This window comes from Thermochaetoides thermophila, assembly GCF_000221225.1.
Source record: "Thermochaetoides thermophila DSM 1495 unplaced genomic scaffold scf7180000011816, whole genome shotgun sequence".
NCBI lineage: Eukaryota > Fungi > Ascomycota > Sordariomycetes > Sordariales > Chaetomiaceae > Thermochaetoides > Thermochaetoides thermophila.
The window spans coordinates 1886519-1903524 of record NW_006383032.1 but is presented as its reverse complement, the minus strand read 5'-3'; the positions used below and the strand labels follow the sequence as shown (position 1 = coordinate 1903524).

The following is a 17006-nucleotide window of genomic DNA, read 5'->3' as shown; positions in this document are numbered from 1 at the left end:
AGGCGCATACCCTGCCCCTATCATTCCCAAAGGCTCCTCAACTCAACCCTCGAACCCCCTGCTCCCCTTGCCCTCAACTTCTTCTCCCGATCCAACACTCTCTCGCCCTCCAGTAATCTCTCGATGCGGTACCGTCCACTCCCGGAACCAGTATTCACCTGCAGGTTGAGGTTCTCCCTCCGGTCAAGCGGCACATTGACATTGATCCGCTTGATCCCATCCGCTGGCCTCTCGATTGGAGGAGGGGCAGGGGTTGCCCTCCCTGATGTTGGCGGCGATGGTAGGTGGTATGGGGCTGTGCGGTCCCGGTCCGGATCGCCGATTGTGACGTGTCTCATGCCAGATCGGATCCGATCCAGGCCTGGGTCGAAGCGCCTCTCCTTGTCCCTGTCGAAGTGGTAGGAGTCCCTGCTTAGACTTGATTGTCGAGAAGAGAGTGATCTTCCAGGTGGGTAGGAGTATCTATCTCTGCCTTTGTCGACTGGCTCCAGGTCGTCGGCACGTGTGGATCTTGGCGCTGAAGGAGGGTACATGTCTCTCGCTCTGTCGACCGGGGGTTCCCTTTCTGGAGCATACGTATCTCTGCGCGTATCAACAACAGCAGGCTCCTGCCCTGGAGGATATCTCGTCCGTTCATGATAGTAGTAGTAATTGGCTTGCTCACGAGAATTGTAGCCCCTATGGTCCCTCACAGGGGCGTGAACCTCCTTGACGGCAGCATATGTCTGCTGGTCGGCGTCGCGCTCATTCCAGCGGGATCTCTCCCAAGTGAAGGTGGGCTGAGGATGGTTCTGGATGATCACCGGTTGAGGAGCCGTCGGCGGTACTGCCTGAGGTATTGCTTGAGCCGCTGTCGCGTAAGCTGTTGTCGGCTGGGCTACTGTCGGGGCATGCGCCGTTGGAGGAGGAACCCCAGTTATGGTTGTCACAACCGGCGCAACAGGCACAGCAGTAGGAGCTTGAGCTGGAACATTAGCAGGCGCAGGAGCGGCTGCAGCAGCCGTGGAAATCGGGACATTCCCCCGATTTATATTCGCCGTTGTCTCCATCACTTTAACCATAGCATCGGTAACAATCCGCTCAGCCATCTCAATCACTTGCTTCCTCTCTGCCTCACGGCAAGCTTCATATGTCCTCCTCTCTGCCTCCCTGCCGGCTTCATAAGCCCGGCTGTAAATGGCGCCTGGGTCAAGCGGTGGCTGGGGGACTGGAGGAGGAATGGTTGAGGACGGGGTGCTCGCCGGGCTGATTGGGTCAGCAAGAGAGGCCAAATGGAATGCCCCATGACCTGAAAGAGGAGGCCTGGAGTAGGTCTGGCCTGAGGGATGGGGGATGTGGGAGTTTGGCCAAGTCGACACATGTGGCTTGATGTTGAGCCGGGGTGGCGGTCGTCTTAGCTCATCAGTGTCAAGGCGGTAGTTCAAGCTTCTGGCTGGGCAGGTTGTTGCGGAGTGAGAGCGCCTCTTGCGAGCGTTGTGGATCTCTTTTCCACTGTCGCTAGAAGGCGATGAAGGAAACCACGAGGATTCGGAGCTGCTGTATTCGGCCTCGTGATTGGAAAAGATGGATGATGAGTCTGACAAGTCAGTGCCGGAGGACGAGTCACGGTAGGAAGTCGAGAACCGGTGCCGTTGAACCGTGTTCCGGGATGAGGTATGCTTCAGGACTGACTTGGGAGGGATCTGCAGCGTGTGCCGTCTGGTAGGAGAAGGCTTCCGACTACTGCTCTGAGCTGGACCTCGAGACGACGACCGGGCCCGCAGAGCACTTTGAGAATTAAACCTCCGGAGGGCTCTATCGTCAGAATGTGACTGATGTTGACGAGGCGGACTGCGGGAAGCTAAACGGCTAGGTGACCGATGTCTCGAAGACGACCTACGGTAACGCTCTGGACTGCGAGAACTTGACCTTGAACGCGTTCCATGCCGATTATTCGATCGATGACGACTCGAGGGACTGTGAGACGTGGACCTGTGCTGAGGCTGATCATGATCTCGATCTTGAGACGAGGACCGATGATGATAATTCCGATCTTGACTTCTCTCACGATGATGGCTTTGGCTCCGACTCCAAGACCTAGACCGATGTTCCTCGCGCCGATACTCGCGGCCCCTCTCCTCGGACTGCCGCTGCCCTCTATCACTCGAACTTAACCTTGCTCTTTCTCGACTCCGGGAAGAAGCTCTCGACGAACTGCGCGAAGTCAAACTCCCTGACCTCTGCCGAGTCGTTGGGTACTGCACACCACCGCCCTGTCTCTGCAGACCCGCGGGGGGAGGAGGGGGAGGGACCGCAGCGCCAATGCCAGCATGGACTCCTGGGGGGCCCTGACCCGGCCGAGGGCCACCAGGTTGAGTAATAGCACCTGCTACGCCAGGAGAGAGATGGGGAAGCCGTTGAACTTGAGGGTTCTGCCCAGGTTGTTGACCTGGGTGGTGTAGCGCTTGGCCTGGAACTTGTCGTGGCTGGTTGGGAGCCTGGCCATGGCCATGGGCTCCTACTGGAGGAGCCTGCGCAGGTATCGGTTGCAGTTGTTGTCGTTGAACTGAAGACTGTTGAGACACGGCAGGCTGTGATTGTCCATGTTGTTGTGGATGAATTTGGGCTGGGGCTTGGGCTGGGGCTGAAGCTTGAGGTTGCGTTTGAGGAGTATACACCTGCTGCTGATGTTGCTGATGCTGAGGAGAACAGACCTGCTGTTGTTGCTGATGTGGTGGATACGCTGCTGGCTGTTGCCCAGCAAAATGAGGAGGGATTTGTGCTAGCTGCTGCCTCTTGAGCTGTCCCCTTCGGGCCTTTTGTTCTTCTTTTTCGATCTTCATATATTCAAAAGGATCCCGGTTAGGTCGCAGAGACCGCTTGTAGTATGCTGTCAGGCTGAGGCGTTCACCTTGGATGTATTCCATCTCAACCTTCTCGGTTCGGTGCTTCGACGATTTTTTGCTTTTCTCACTTCCCTTCTTTCTGCTATCGCTCTTCTCTTCTTTAATCTTTTCCTTCACCAGTATCTCACGCTGGTCGTCCAGCTGGACCAGCTCTGTTTGAAACCACTCATCATCAGTCTCTTGGAGTTCGCTTAACACTTGTTGGATCAGTCGTTGCTGTTCTTCCGGGAGATCAGCAATCTTGTGCGTCACAGGCACCGCCTGACTCAGCTGCTCGACTAGGAGTTGTATCTCGGAGTTTGGGACTTTTGGTGCATCAGCGACCTCGGCACGGGTCCAATCAAGCTTCGTAAGCCTGCCATCGGGTCCGTAGCAGAGCTGAGTAGGTACGAAGCGCTTCACGATATATTCCGAGAGGGCTTCGCGAGCATGAGCACGCTGCTCTGCTGGGGACTGAGGTCCATTCCTGGCCATGTCGATGACTCTGACACCCGTGTTTGGCCGAGATCCTGAAACACTAGAAGAAAGTCGTGATGCTCGTTCATGTCGCTCATGTGGTTGCGCCGGCAGCGTTCCGGGCATTGCAGGCATCGGATTGCCCGCGCCTGTCACAGGTCTATTTGGGTTCATCTGGGGAGGATTGGACTGTGATGCCTGTTGGGTTTGGAGGGGGGTACCAACTTGCTGGGGAAGATAAGCCCCTGACCAAATGCCTTGGGGAGGTTGCGCAAGCCGTTGATGCTGAGCTTGGTGAAGGATGAAGTTTTCACTGTTCATTGTAGAGACAGTGATGCTGGATTGGTATGAGGAAGTTAAAGGAAGTCTTCTACAACGAAAGACCTTGTGATACTGATAGTAGGCCGGGATGTAAGGGGAGAAGGATGATTCACCAGATACTTCTCGTACTGGTAAGGTGCTTCAAAGGGAAAGTTGACCCACACAAGAGAGTCGACAGAGCCGCGATGGCTGCTAGGGTCTCTGAGTCCCTCAAAGAACTTGGGCAATGGAGCTGTATGCTTTATATCTTTTGCCTATGGGTTGTGTGTGCAACGACTCCGGAATCGAGACCTTTGTTTTTTTGATCCAATTTTCCAATATACATATCAAAGAGACCGGATGGTTACGCCATTGGCCTTGACAATTGTCCCGTCATGACGTTTATTTGGAGTGCACGTCGGTGAGAAAGGAGGCCGAAGTGCCATATCGGCCAAGTCTCCACGTTGCATCATAGCCCTACTCGTGCCAGCTACCTTGGGCGACAAGTTCCGGAGGCTCGGGAACCGGCTTTGCATATGTACATGGCCATGGCCAATTGTACCATCATACGTGTTCTGGACTCAGCTGCGGCTCATGGTGAGGGAACGTTGTAGAAAGGCAATGAAGAGCAACCGGCACGGCTGGGCAAAGTTGGCTGCGTCCAAAGTAACCAACAGCGCGAAGAGATCAACCACACCCAAAAGCTGCAGGGCAAAACGCGACGTATGCTTCACAATAGCGAGAGCTTTGCCCCGCAGGCCAAAGTCGGCACAAGACTCTGTTCTCTATTTTCCATGAAGGGACTGCCTTACTGTGCCCGTGGCGTTTTGCCAACAGAGCATTGGTAGTTGCAGGAAAGACTGAAGACCTAGGGTTCAGCCTGAGACAGCTGTATCACATACCCATTTCGACCACTACTAACTTGATCGTAATAAGTACTTAACCTCAACACAGAACCAATGGACCGGAGGCTTCGCGTTTTGAGCTCCTGCTATCCTCTGAGCTGTTCTACAGCTGCCACGACATACCGGAGCTCTTCCTTGGGGGACTCAGCTGGCATCAAGGCAGTATTCGCGCCACAGCTGTCACACTCGCGGATATTGGTGACTTTCGTTACATTGTCAGCAAAACTCACTTACGCAGGGCACTGTCAACAAAACCATGGGTCAATTGGCTTGAGACTGAAAAAGCTTGGAAAACCAATCCAGATTGCAGGTGCCCCTCCACCCTAGCCTTACCTTATCTACCATAGCCACCGGAACCGTGACCATGGTGAATACCTTATCAAAATGCGGCTCTGTAGGTGTACTCGGCGTCGTCTCACCTTCCAATTGTTGCCCCTCACCTCATCCTTTCAGCCCTTTATTTGCCAGTTCTATTGGTATCAACATCGACACCCTTAGCTTCAAACTTTAATACATTACATCTACCTACCCCTCTCAAACTCGACAGCCCACTCGTTTAAGAGCGCGCGTACATACTCTCCGGGCAATTTTGTCTGCAAGACTGCGTCACTCTGCCGCCGCATGCTTTCCCATATCAAGAAATCATGCAACATCTCAATGCACAACACGCCTGCAACTACCTGAAGCCGTAGACGCGAAGCCCTAGTAGTAGGGAACCCGTATCCACGGTGAGTTTGCACTGACCTAAGTACATGCGACTTTCCAAGAAAGCTGTTGCCCGTCTACAGTGGAGATAAACACTTGGGATTGTGATCACAACTTTGGACAGGCTTTTGTTGCTTGGAAGCTTTCTGAGGTTGCAGACACATTGTCTTGCACTTTCATCTCTAACTGGGGCTCTCTCAAGCTGTGTAACAGAAAACCTGTGGGCGATTTGGGCTCGAGGATATCATGAACATTCAGCAGAGACCTATGAGTTGATTTGCCTCTAAGTTTCCAGTCACTGTGTTCACGATCCCTGAATAATCTCGGGCTTTGGAAGAATGGATGACAAAGTGCCAAATCGTACATACTACCCTTCACTCTCCAGTACTATCTTCAGTCCCTGGCAATGCGGCAACCGGATCGATGCTATCATCAAATCCACTCAACGTTCAGCCACCTGATTGATGTTGATGTCCCGACTTCTAAGTGACTCATCTTTGATTCCTTTCTCCCACTTTCTGTTCTCTTCCAAGCTGAAAGAAACGCTATTACCCATCGAATGGAAGCTCACCAGTCCATGTGTTCCTGTGCCGCATCCTGGCGGCTTACAAAACTTGACAGGGTACTGAGCTGTAGGGAAGTAAACAAGCTTTCGCTCAAAGCTCGCTCCGCCGCGAGCTGCATCGTCGGATATTTCCACAGCACAAAGTGTCCTGCCACCCCAAACAAAGGAACAAGGGGCCGCAAATGTGCAACCCGAGACTGGGCACGTTTCGGTCAGCCTTGTTGAGTATAGCACACTCAAACTACTGGCTTCTATAGGTTGATTCAGTTGCTACCTACGTAGTCTATCTCAAACACCCCTCGTAGTAAATAGAAATCACCTCACAACTGTATTGGGCGTAAACTGTTGGCATCTCGGTGACCCATCAACACTAGCTCTCCCAGAATCAGCCCTTCAATTAGTCCACAAGATACGGAACGATAGCTCAAATAGCGCAGAGACATTCAGGTAGACACAAGTTACCCTCCCACAAATGCACAAAGAGAATTCTGCTCGTACTACCATCGTCATCCTACAGTCCAAGACACAAGATCCAAGCGGCCGCCCAAACACTTTCATGGAAAGAATTCGGAGAAGCTCAGGCGTTAGGCAAGTTCCACATGGGCACCCTTGGCTGTGTCTCGTGCCACTCCAACTCCAAGTTGTGCCACACCGGCTTCTTGGATCCGAGGGACTTGGACTCGAGCCTTAAACATGATTCGGTAGGCGTTTTCAGGCACTGACTCGAACGCCGCATGTTAATCTCTCTTATGAATCTATGTAACTTGGTACCACTTCAGGTCTCCCCCCCCATCACAAAAAAAATGGTGGACAGGCAGGCAAAGATTTAGAGCCCCAGGCGGCCACCCAAGGCGAGAAGATAGCCACTCTCCCTAGTAAAATCTTAAGCTCAGTTACGGAAATACATTCCGACAACAAATAGATGATACAAGAGGTCTTGGATCGACGTTCATGGAAGGTGATGGGACAACATCAAACATCCCTTTACATGAAAATGTTGTCAACCCGTTCACATTGACAGGATTGTATGACAGGCTGCATTGATTTCCAACAGATGACTCCTGTCACCACATCCTGCAAAAAAATTCGATTTTGGTTTACCGAGTGAAAACTGGGAGCACATGGCTTGGACACAACATATTTTGCAACAGTAAAAAAGTGGTCTTTGACAACTGCTCGGTGTGTTCACAAGAAATGAAAAGTTATCTTCACTGGTCGATGGTTGGCAACCACAGACATCCAGAAGAAACAATCGGAATCAGGGGAAATCCATCAAATCAATTCTCATTTTGATTCTATTCATTACAGCGATCGCCTTAACCTGTACACCTCATCATCTCCCTCATCTTTACCAGAAAAACAAGCGCTAATGATAATGAGTCTACCACTGTCACACCTTCACACAAAGGTGATGCACATGTTACATGCCTTTTGAAGCCATCATGTCTCAGTTCCAGGGATAGGAGCCATGCCCGTACTCATACCCATACTCGGAATCTGACCATTCTCCATCAGAGCCGTCCGAACCATCAGAGCCGTCAGAGCCGTCAGAGCCATCGGAGCTATCGGAGCCGTCAGACCCGTCAGAGCCGTCGGACCCATCCGAACCATCAGTATCAGAGTAGTAATCGGTATCGTAGTCTGGACCGGAACAGCTAAAGTCAGAATCATAGTCGTCAAGAACATCAAGATTGGGAGAGTCATTCGAACCATCATGAGCAGCAGATTCATTGCCATCATAGAAGTCCTCAACAGGAGTTGCGTTGGGGACGTATGTCACATTGGCATCATACGAACTAGGGGCAGGCTGAGCAGGCTCGTTGTCGCTGTAAGACTGCTCGACGGGAACCGCGGCATCGTCATAGGCGGCCTCGGGAGCGGGATCATTTTGGTAGGCAGAGTCGTTGTCGCCGTAAGAATGTTGGACAGAAGCTGTATCATCCGCATAGTCTGTAGGGGCATCTGCGAAACGAGTAGCGTCAGCAAAACCATGACGGTCCCAATGACAGGAAAGATTAAGAATGAAGTTACCATCGGGCCGAGCGTAGTCGTCATCGTCATCAACACCATAGCCCAAGATATCATCATGCTCAAAGTACCCGTCACCGTATTTGTTACCCTCAGGCAGGCGTGGACGGCAATCCAAGAAGCGACTGACATCGTGAGGGTCGCGGTAAGAGAAAGAGTATGTGTCGACTCCGCCATAGGGCCGAGGGAAATCATCGTAGGCCGACTCATCACTATAGCTGGCATAGGTGTAGTCGTAGTCATCGTGCTTGGCCTTGTGGTCCTTGCTCTTGCCCTTATCCTTGCCCTTGTGGTGCTTTTCCTTGTGGTAACCGATATCGTAGCCCTTGTCGTAGTGACGGTCATCATGATCATCGTACTTGTCGTTGTCATGCCCACGCTTGACCTTGTAGTTTTTGTCATCGTGGTCTTTGTCCTTGTACCCCTTGCCTTTTCCCTTGCTCTTTCCCTTATCCTTATCCTTGTGGTCCTTCTTCTTGTCCTTCTCCTTGCGGTGCTTGTCCTCCTCATAGCCATACTGGTCCTTGTCATCATGGTCATCATGGCCACGCTTGACCTTGTAATCCTCATCCTTGTAATCCTTATCCTTGCCTTTGCCTTTCCCAAAGCCGAAGCCCTTTCCCCTCCCTTTCCCCTTGTCCTTTTCCTTGTGTTGCTTGTCTTTATTCTTATGGTCCTTGTCTTTCTCATGGTCGTAATACTCCTTGTCGTCGTGGTCGTCATGCCCACGCTTCACCTTGTTGCCGTTGACTTTGCCAAAGCCCTTGAAGCCCTTTTTCTTGTCCTTATCCTTGTTGTCCTTATCCTTGTGATGCTTGTCCTTATCCTTTCGGTCTTTGTCGTGGTCCTTTCCGTACTCGTACTCATCGTGATGCTTGTCATCGTACTTCTTGTCATCGTGATCACGATCATCATGCCTGCGTTTGACCTTGTGGTCGTTGCCTTTGCCGAAATCGTAGCCCTTACCTTTCCCCTTATCCTTATCCTTATCCTTATCCTTATCCTTATCCTTATCCTTATCCTTATCCTTGATATCCTTGTCCTTGCTCTTCTTTTTGCCCTTGCCTTTGTCCTTGTCCTTATGATGCTTGTCCTTGTGGTTATCGCTCTCATAACCCTTGTCATCATCATCATGGCCACGCTTGACTCTGCGATAGTCCTCATCTCCATAGCTGTAGTTGCCGTAATCTTGGTTTCCAGAGGCTTCGTCGACATGGTCAGAGTCGTAGTCACCGCTGCTGGTTTGGGGGCGAAGTTGGTTGTAATAAGCATGAAAGACATAGCATGAGGCATAGTTCCGGGTGTTGTAGAAGCCAGCCGAGATCTCGGGGTCAGTCAGGGCCTGATACTTTGTGCTGTCGTAGAGGGTGCCGAACGAGCTAGACACATCCTTGTTGTCCACATTGGGGAAAAACTGGTCACAACTGTTAGCTCTAATCTCGAGTTGGGTTGCACAAGCACCAGAAGGCATACCGAAAAGGCAGGCTGGCGTCCAGGACCCCTGTGATCATGCCCATCCTCGATAACGATGTTGTCTTCGCCAATATGAAGCTGAAATGTCTTGTGGTTGGGGTAGGGCTCCCGGCGGGTGACGTCGTAGAGGGCAGTCTCAGAGGTGCTCTGACGGCCATCCCAGCTGGTTGTGAGGGTGCAGTTGACAAGATGTTTGGTGTCAGCTAGGGCAGGGAGAAGCCATTTCAGTTGGCCGCCAGAAAGAGACAAGTCATCACGAGCGATATACTTCCACAGAAACGACCAAGTATAGCTAGTGGCCTTGATGTCGCCACCGCCATACCCCTCTGGGACCTCGACACGGCAGGTAACCAGGTTGGAGCCAACGCGAGAGTTCTCGCCATAAGTGTTGGACTTTTGTGCAACAGTGGGAGTCAGGCAGGCGAGGCCCGCCACAACCCTCGGGACGGTGGCCTTCATGATGGCACTAGGAGCTGATGATAATGTGGATGGAGATGATCAGGATAACAAGACAAATTGATAGTTGTCTAACTAAAGGATTCGTCAAAATGGGGTATCTCTGCCTGTCAACTGTTGCAATGATGTGGTAAACTCAGAGAGAGGATCTGGGGAGAAGAGGATAGAAATGAAGAAATATCCCCTTTCAGAGGGAATTGATGAAGCTCCTTCCACCGAACTCATTATAGACGGAAAGAAGCTTCTGTTGGCAGATGGCGACAAGAAATGCCAATGAACTCTTCCGAAAAGGTAGTCCAAAAAGCAAGAGATGACCTCGATGGTTACAGGAGGAAATCGTTAGTCGTTGAACGTAATTGCCGGCCTGATATTGATGTCTAGGATTATAATGGTTGAAGAGAAATTATGTCTAAGGAAGGTGCGTGGGCAACTTCAATCACATGCGTCAGGCCATTTCAGATTCTCTCGGAACGGAAACCAAGCCCCGAGTCCTACTCCAACGTCGCCCTCCATGATTGCCATGGGCAAGATTATGCTCCTTTCCTCTGTACCATCCCTTATCCCTCTATCCTGCCCTTTCCGCACGAAATACCGGGCATCTAGCTGGTTTTTTCCTGCACGGCCCGTTCTCCGTGTTACTGTGGCGTACAACTTCCAACCTTCTGTCTCAAGGGCGGTAAAAAGGCGTGCACTCAAAACTCTGATTTGAACAGACTCATCGTTGCCGGGTTTCCAAGGTGATTCGCTGAAGTACAGTTGCATCGATTGATAACTCTGCTTAGGTCGTCTGCACCAAAAGCCAGAATCAGCGCTGATAATCACATTTCTAATGACATCAGCGACCCTCTGTTTGGCCTGACCATCTTGCTCACGTTGCGCCTGCTAATTGTAGATAATCCTCAACTTGTCGCGGCCATTGGGCATCAAGACAAGCCAATCTGCGTCTCTTTCGCCTTCAATACCATATCCGGGTCCTACAGAGTGGAGTATGATGGTGTCCTTGTCCCTCTTCTGGCTACTGCACATCATTTCCCCAACGACTTCCCACCCTTCAAGATACAGGAAGGCCAGGAGGTCCTGGATCAAACGCACACCGCGGACATGGCCAACGGTCCAGAAGGAGCCAAATGGACTGCTACTGAGACAAAAGAGTGGTAGGCTTTGGACGAGTAGGTAGTGGAGGGTCTCCCATGCCGAGCGATGCCTTTGCTGTAGGAAGAGATTGTTACTGAACAAGATGGCAGAAATGAGGTCTAAGGGGAAGCTGACGAAGCAGATGGTGTCTTTCTTGTGGACCGGGAGGGTTGCGTAGATCAGGGGGATTAAAGAGGCTGAAGGAGGGACCAGTCTCTAGAGCCTGTTCAACCTTTGGAGTGGGAGTCGGCGTGTAGAGGCGGAGGGGGCAACTCCTGGTTCACCATGGTGACAGTTGTCCGAAGAAATGGACGGTTGTATTTGAGCATTAAGCAACTTGGAGCTTCGCATCACCCACTAGTAATCGGATATATTGAGGGGCAACTCTCCATTCTTTTTGCTTTTCGTGACTTCTTTTCAGTTGTGGCTGTGGACATTTGTAGCACAGCGCCTCTCATGAAACAGCAGGCAAACGGCTGCAATTCTGCTCGTAAAGCACGTCCATGGGATGCTGTCGCTGTGAGAATGGTGCGAGACTCTCCATACGATGTTCTTAGTCAGGTACGGGCTCCTCGGTACTTGTCAGGTGGGCGTCGGCCATCCAGACCACAGTATCGGAGTGGGGCGACAGTCGTCGCGAAGTGCCTAGGATGACAACAATGGATATGCGATGGAAGCGCGGACGCCCAGACTTCCCCAGCCACCTGCCACTCCCGAGCGATCGAGCGGGATGACCCACTCAAGCTAAGCTTTCTTCTTATCGCTTATCTAAAGCATTTAAGTGGCTGGAACTTCACAAGACTCACCAGGCTAGCGCGGGCTGGGACAGGGATGTGGCGCCAAGGCTGCTTCCATGGCAACGGGTCGTTGGCACTTGGTTCGCTGTCGTTGCGCCGATTTGCTGGTGAGGCGGTCGGCTGCATGTCGTAGAGGGGGCCACGAGCTGTGTTGTTTTTTCCGCGTGAAGGCCGCCGGGGTCGGGGGATTTGGGAGCTGAAGCGTCATCGAGTTCTCTGTATGTTCAACTGAATCTTCAAGCTTTTGTGGCTAGAAACGGCCACTTCAAGTCTTCGCGAAAGAGTAGCACCGACGACGACTTAAACGAACCGCAATTGGCTTTTAACTTTTTGGACCTGTACACAGTAAGCGGCCTTGCCCTGCTGTTCCTCCTCCCCAACCACCGCCGGGACCAAAACCGCGGAATTTGAGACTCGAACGTGTTTTTTTCTCTACGAACCTTTTCGTCTTCAGAGAGTGACTTCTACGCCGGGCCCGCATTCCTGTCGTCCCGACTGCGAGACATCGATCCTGCTCTGGCCCACGGCATGTCGCAGCATTGCGCAGGAACACAGTACTGTGACTCCAAGTCATCCACAGCTCCGGATATCACGAACATCTAAGGGACTTGCGTCTGCCTGTCTGTTCTAAGGTCATCTCGGGCTCCCATCGAGCCCAATTGCCACCATGGCATCGGCCGACTCTCTCTCGCCGCCGGGGTCGAGTACATACTCGTCGGACATTCTACACGTCGGCGACGGCACTTGGGATAATGAACGCAACACATTCCTGCTGCCCAATCTCATGGGCGTCAACTTTGAGATGATGCGTTACAATGGTACTCTCTATCTTTCCATAATCGCGTCAGAGTGACCGAGACAGCAGGACAGAAATGGCTGACGATATGTTTCGCGCAGGCATGGGCAACCGGTTCAAGGACTGGCCGCAATACCACCGAATCATTCTGGGTCACGGTATCCTTGCCGCCATTACATTCCTCTTCCTCGTGCCCATTTCTGTGCTGATCGCCCGATTCTACACTGCCCGACCGGGCATGGCCCTGGTCTACCATTCCTACCTGCAGATCTTTGCAGTCGGCCTGTCCACTGTCGTCTTCATTCTCGGTTTCGTGGCTGTTGGTCCGCCCCGTAACCTGTCGAACCCGCACCATGGTATCGGCGTCGCCCTCTACATCATGCTTCTGGTCCAGGCCTTCGGTGGCCCGCTAATCAAAAAGCTGGCTGGTCGCCGCTCGTTTCGTTTGCACATCCATCGTTGGCTTGGTCGCGCCACTGCCCTGCTTGGCATTGTCCAGGTGCCTCTCGGTCTGACTTTGTACGGCTCCCCAAAGGTCCTGTTTATCCTGTACGCGGTCTGGATGGGACTCTTGCTCATCCTGTACTTCATCCTCGACTTCGTTGATCCGGGTTGCCGAGGCTTGGCTAGAGAAGGCACCTCGACTGTTGCTGGCCCCACGAGCAGCAGGATCACGGGTAGCCGTGTGGAATCCGACGCTAAGTCTGGAGGGCGTATGAAACGGCTGGGTGGTCTTGCTCTTAGTGCAGGCGCGATGGCGATGATGCGTGGTCGTAACAAGGAGAGGGATGTCGAGAAGGCTCTGAGCCGCAGTCCTACCCCTTCTGGCCGCACTCGTGAGCCAACTGTCATCTCATCCCGGCCCGATAGCTACTACTATAACGAGAAACCATCCGAAAGGCGACGTCCCAGCGAGAGCGGTGGCGGCAAAGGTGGCCTCATGGGTAAGCTCCTTGCGGCCGGTGCCGCCGGTGCGATTTTGTCCAAGTTTATGGGCGGCAAGGACCGTCGCTATCGTGATGATTATTCGGCCGTGACGACCGATGTACCGAGTCGATCGCGCAGATATGGGGCGAGAAGCGAGGTCACCGCCACTGAGGTCACAGGGTACACTGGATACACTGGCTATACCGGTTACTCGGGCTACACGACGACCGACGTGACCGACGACACCCGCAGGTACGATAGCCACTTGGGTAGGCGGTCATCAGTTACCGCATCCACTCGGCCGCCCGTCACGAGGGGTAGACGGGCTACAACCCCTCCCCCTCGCCGCTCGTATACCGAAGGAACATCAACCCGTCTCGAAAGCACCATCCAGTCGGATTACTCGTCGTATTATAGCCCTCCCCCACGGAGAGCGCCGCCCCCTGAGCGTCGAAAGAGCATCAGTGCTGCTGGAGGTAGCGTTTCAGGTCCCAGTGGCGGCGGTGCAGGTAAAGGTTTTCTAGCCAGCATTGGCCTGGGCTTTCTAGCGAAACTTGGTATGGGTGGCAAAGACAAAGACCAGCGAGACGAGCGTGAGAGAGAACGGCTCCGTGATGACGAAGAAAAGCGCAGGGAGGAAGAAGAGGAACGCCGTACCAGCCGCCGCATGTCCAGGTACAACAGCGACGACGACTACCCCAGCCCGTCACGCCGTGACTCTCATCACCATCCTTCCCGTCTGAGTCGTCGTCGCTCTGCGCCTTCGACCATCTTAGCCGCGTCCGATGATGTCCCAACGATTGAACCGCGCGGTAGGGCCCCATATGACCCAGCGCCCCCAAGCAATCACCCCGCTCGTACCAACACAATTGCCCCAGCTCCTCCCCCGATCCCTCCGGCTGGCACCATGCCTGGCTCATCACAACCCTTCCGCCACGACGTCACTGACCCAATCTCCATGCCGCCCATGCCCCCCGACCCACACGGCATCCTGCACCGTTCCAGCGACCCGACCATTTCAGGCGACAGCCGCGAGCGCGAGCGCGAACGCCATCACTCACCCAGCGACCATCACCGCCGACGCAGTACCCGTGACGGAGCAGAGTCATCAACACCTACCGATAGGCCGCCTGTCCAGGGAACGGGGACTCCGCCGACGAATCCGCCTGTTAGTGTGCGCGTGCAGGTTCGCGATGATCCCGAAAGGAATATCACACTGCGGAGGTTGACGGAGGAAGAAGCAAGGCGCGAGCAGGAGCAGCGGAATCGGAGGAGGGGGACGAGTGCCCCGGGAGCTGGCGCTGGTGGAGCCGGAAGAAGGGACTCAATGAGTAGCGTGTCGGATGGGGAGACGCCAAGTAGTAGGCATTATAGACGGGACTCGTCGTCGGCGAACACGGTGAGGAAAGTTGAGGGAGTTACTGAGGCTGTGGCGGAGGATAGATTGGGTGATTTGGAGCTGCCTAACCCGGGTTATGCGAGAAAAGCTGGAGGGTCTGGAGGGAATAAGGACTCGGCTTATTACTCGGGAGGAGCTCAAGGGGGTCCGTCACAGGTGCCTTTGACGACTGCCGGGCCACCTGGCGCGATGCCTGCTGCTGCAGCGACTGTGAGCAGCTTAACGACTGGAAATAGCATGGCTCCGCCTGGGTCAGCTGCACACAACCTCGTGAGTCCCGGAGGCAGCTATACCACGTTCACGAGCCAGCCCATGACGGATGCGACCGCTGCAGCAGATAGGAGAAGACGGAGGAGACTTGAAAGGAGAGAAGGTAGTCGGGCGGGAACGACAACCACAACTACTGATTATAATTGAGCGAAGAAGTGGGGCACACAACACTCTCCTTAGTTTCTTCGAGAGGCAAAGACTGAGGATAATGAGGCATAATTTCATGGATGATTGTTGGTTCATGTATGTATGCAGTTATGAACGGTGGACATAAGGGAGGGAGGTTTGACTTCATGATGTCAGAGCCAAGATTGTTAGATATGTATGTACAGGTTGGTTTCCTGTTGATTGTTGTTAATAACTTTCATGAGGACGGCAAACCTGAGTCACGTCATGAATTCAGTTTTACTATTGATTTCTTTTCATACAGTAACTCAGTTTCAAATCTGTTACCACGCCCCCCAGTGCAGATCAAAAGCCAAACAAAAGACACTATGGTATCCCTTGACTATTCACAACACATGATATATACTTTATGCAACACCTGCCTGATTGAACACACCACCGAATTGAACAACCCCTTGTCAATGTTATCGATGAGCTCTTGTATGAACAAATCAAGGCGCTGCTAACCTGTTCATGCCATAAACAAAGCAAGTCACAGGGGACTGTCCATGGGTTCAATTTTGTGGTGGGCTATTAGTAACCCTGAAGCCTTTTGTAACTGTAAAAACAATGTCATTCATTCTCAACTTCCAGTTCCATCTGCTGGGCTCGGCCTCATTGGACCTTCCAGTCCTCATTTTGGAAAATTACGCCCGAGAGTGGCGAACCTAACCCTGCAGAGAGATAAGGGTATGCAATCTGGAGGCTTTACCGGTTCCAAGTGCTGCTTGCGTGCAGCGGCGCCGATGCCGACAGCGGAAGCAATTAGGGGGTTGGGACACAAGTGGACTGGATAGCCGAATGATAGTACGACCACACGGGATGGAGCCAACCTGGAAGGTGTGGATTGTCAATTGTCGGTGATCGTCAACAACGCGAAACAGTGAGTGGTGGATGTGGCAGTGATGAGTGACATCGCATTGCAGCCCCAAATCATTTAAGCAGCCTACCATCCACTCGCGGAGCATCTTGCCTGCCCATCAGATCCCGTACGTACCTCGTAAGGCTCGTATCATGGATGGCCGGTGCCCTTTCCCTGGGACTGGCTGCTTCCACGTACCACAACTGCATCGCTTCTGCACTCCAACATCCTCACGCTCTTACCTGCCGCTGCCGTTGTGAGTATGACGCACAGCAATACGGGTCTGCGCCAGGCAATATCCAACAGAAATGATGTATTGCTCATTCCTTACAGCGGATAGAAGCCATCCTCCTGTCAACCCCTCCTTTTCATCTTGCTGAATTGCTGCTGCACCCCGGCCTCCTCCCGTCATGCCTAGTTGCCCCTCCGTCCATGAATCAGCGGGGGCTCTAACTTGTGGACCCCACCCCTAGGGCTCCGGCGTGGGATCCACCAGAGACAAGAAAACTTTCTGCAAAAGGCAAGGCCAGACCGCCGCTCCAGGGCTGTCTTACTCTTGCCGAGAGTGTTCGAGAACCGCTGCAGCCAAAAAATCGACGACCCCTCCTTTGAGGTGAGTCGAGACAACCCCAACCCCAGCAGCTTGCCGCAACCCGCAGCCCCCCAGGTCAGAAAACGCAGGCTAGCCACGTACTGAGCGAGATCACGGTTCACTTGCGGGTCTGTGGGAAACCGGCGGGGACAGATATCGAATTGGACTCAAAGCGGAGGGGCCCAATCTGAGGAGGAAACGAGAACTTAGTAAGCTGTCAGCCAGAGAGACACGAGCCACTATCCACAAACCAGCGCCGCCTTGACCTTCTGTTGATCTGTCCACTTCTCC

The 17006-nt window shown here is 53.0% G+C and overlaps 3 protein-coding genes across 3 annotated transcripts; 1 reads left to right on the top strand and 2 right to left on the bottom strand.

Annotated features, from left to right (window-relative positions):
• Positions 1-20: 20 nt before the first annotated feature.
• On the bottom strand, positions 21-3359 carry CTHT_0026090 (uncharacterized protein; the record flags this gene model as incomplete). Its single annotated transcript, XM_006693005.1, has 2 exons — positions 21-1698; positions 2218-3359. The coding sequence occupies 2 exons, from the start codon at positions 3357-3359 to the stop codon at positions 21-23; spliced, it is 2820 nt and encodes a 939-aa protein (XP_006693068.1).
• A 3904-nt stretch (positions 3360-7263) lies between these two features.
• Positions 7264-9776, bottom strand: CTHT_0026080 (uncharacterized protein; the record flags this gene model as incomplete). Its single annotated transcript, XM_006693004.1, has 3 exons — positions 7264-7778; positions 7848-9258; positions 9318-9776. The coding sequence occupies 3 exons, from the start codon at positions 9774-9776 to the stop codon at positions 7264-7266; spliced, it is 2385 nt and encodes a 794-aa protein (XP_006693067.1).
• A 2595-nt stretch (positions 9777-12371) lies between these two features.
• CTHT_0026070 (uncharacterized protein) lies at positions 12372-15243 on the top strand (the record flags this gene model as incomplete). Its single annotated transcript, XM_006693003.1, has 2 exons — positions 12372-12522; positions 12602-15243. 2 exons carry the CDS (start codon positions 12372-12374, stop codon positions 15241-15243), a joined length of 2793 nt encoding a protein of 930 aa, XP_006693066.1.
• Between the last annotated feature and the right edge of the window lie 1763 nt (positions 15244-17006).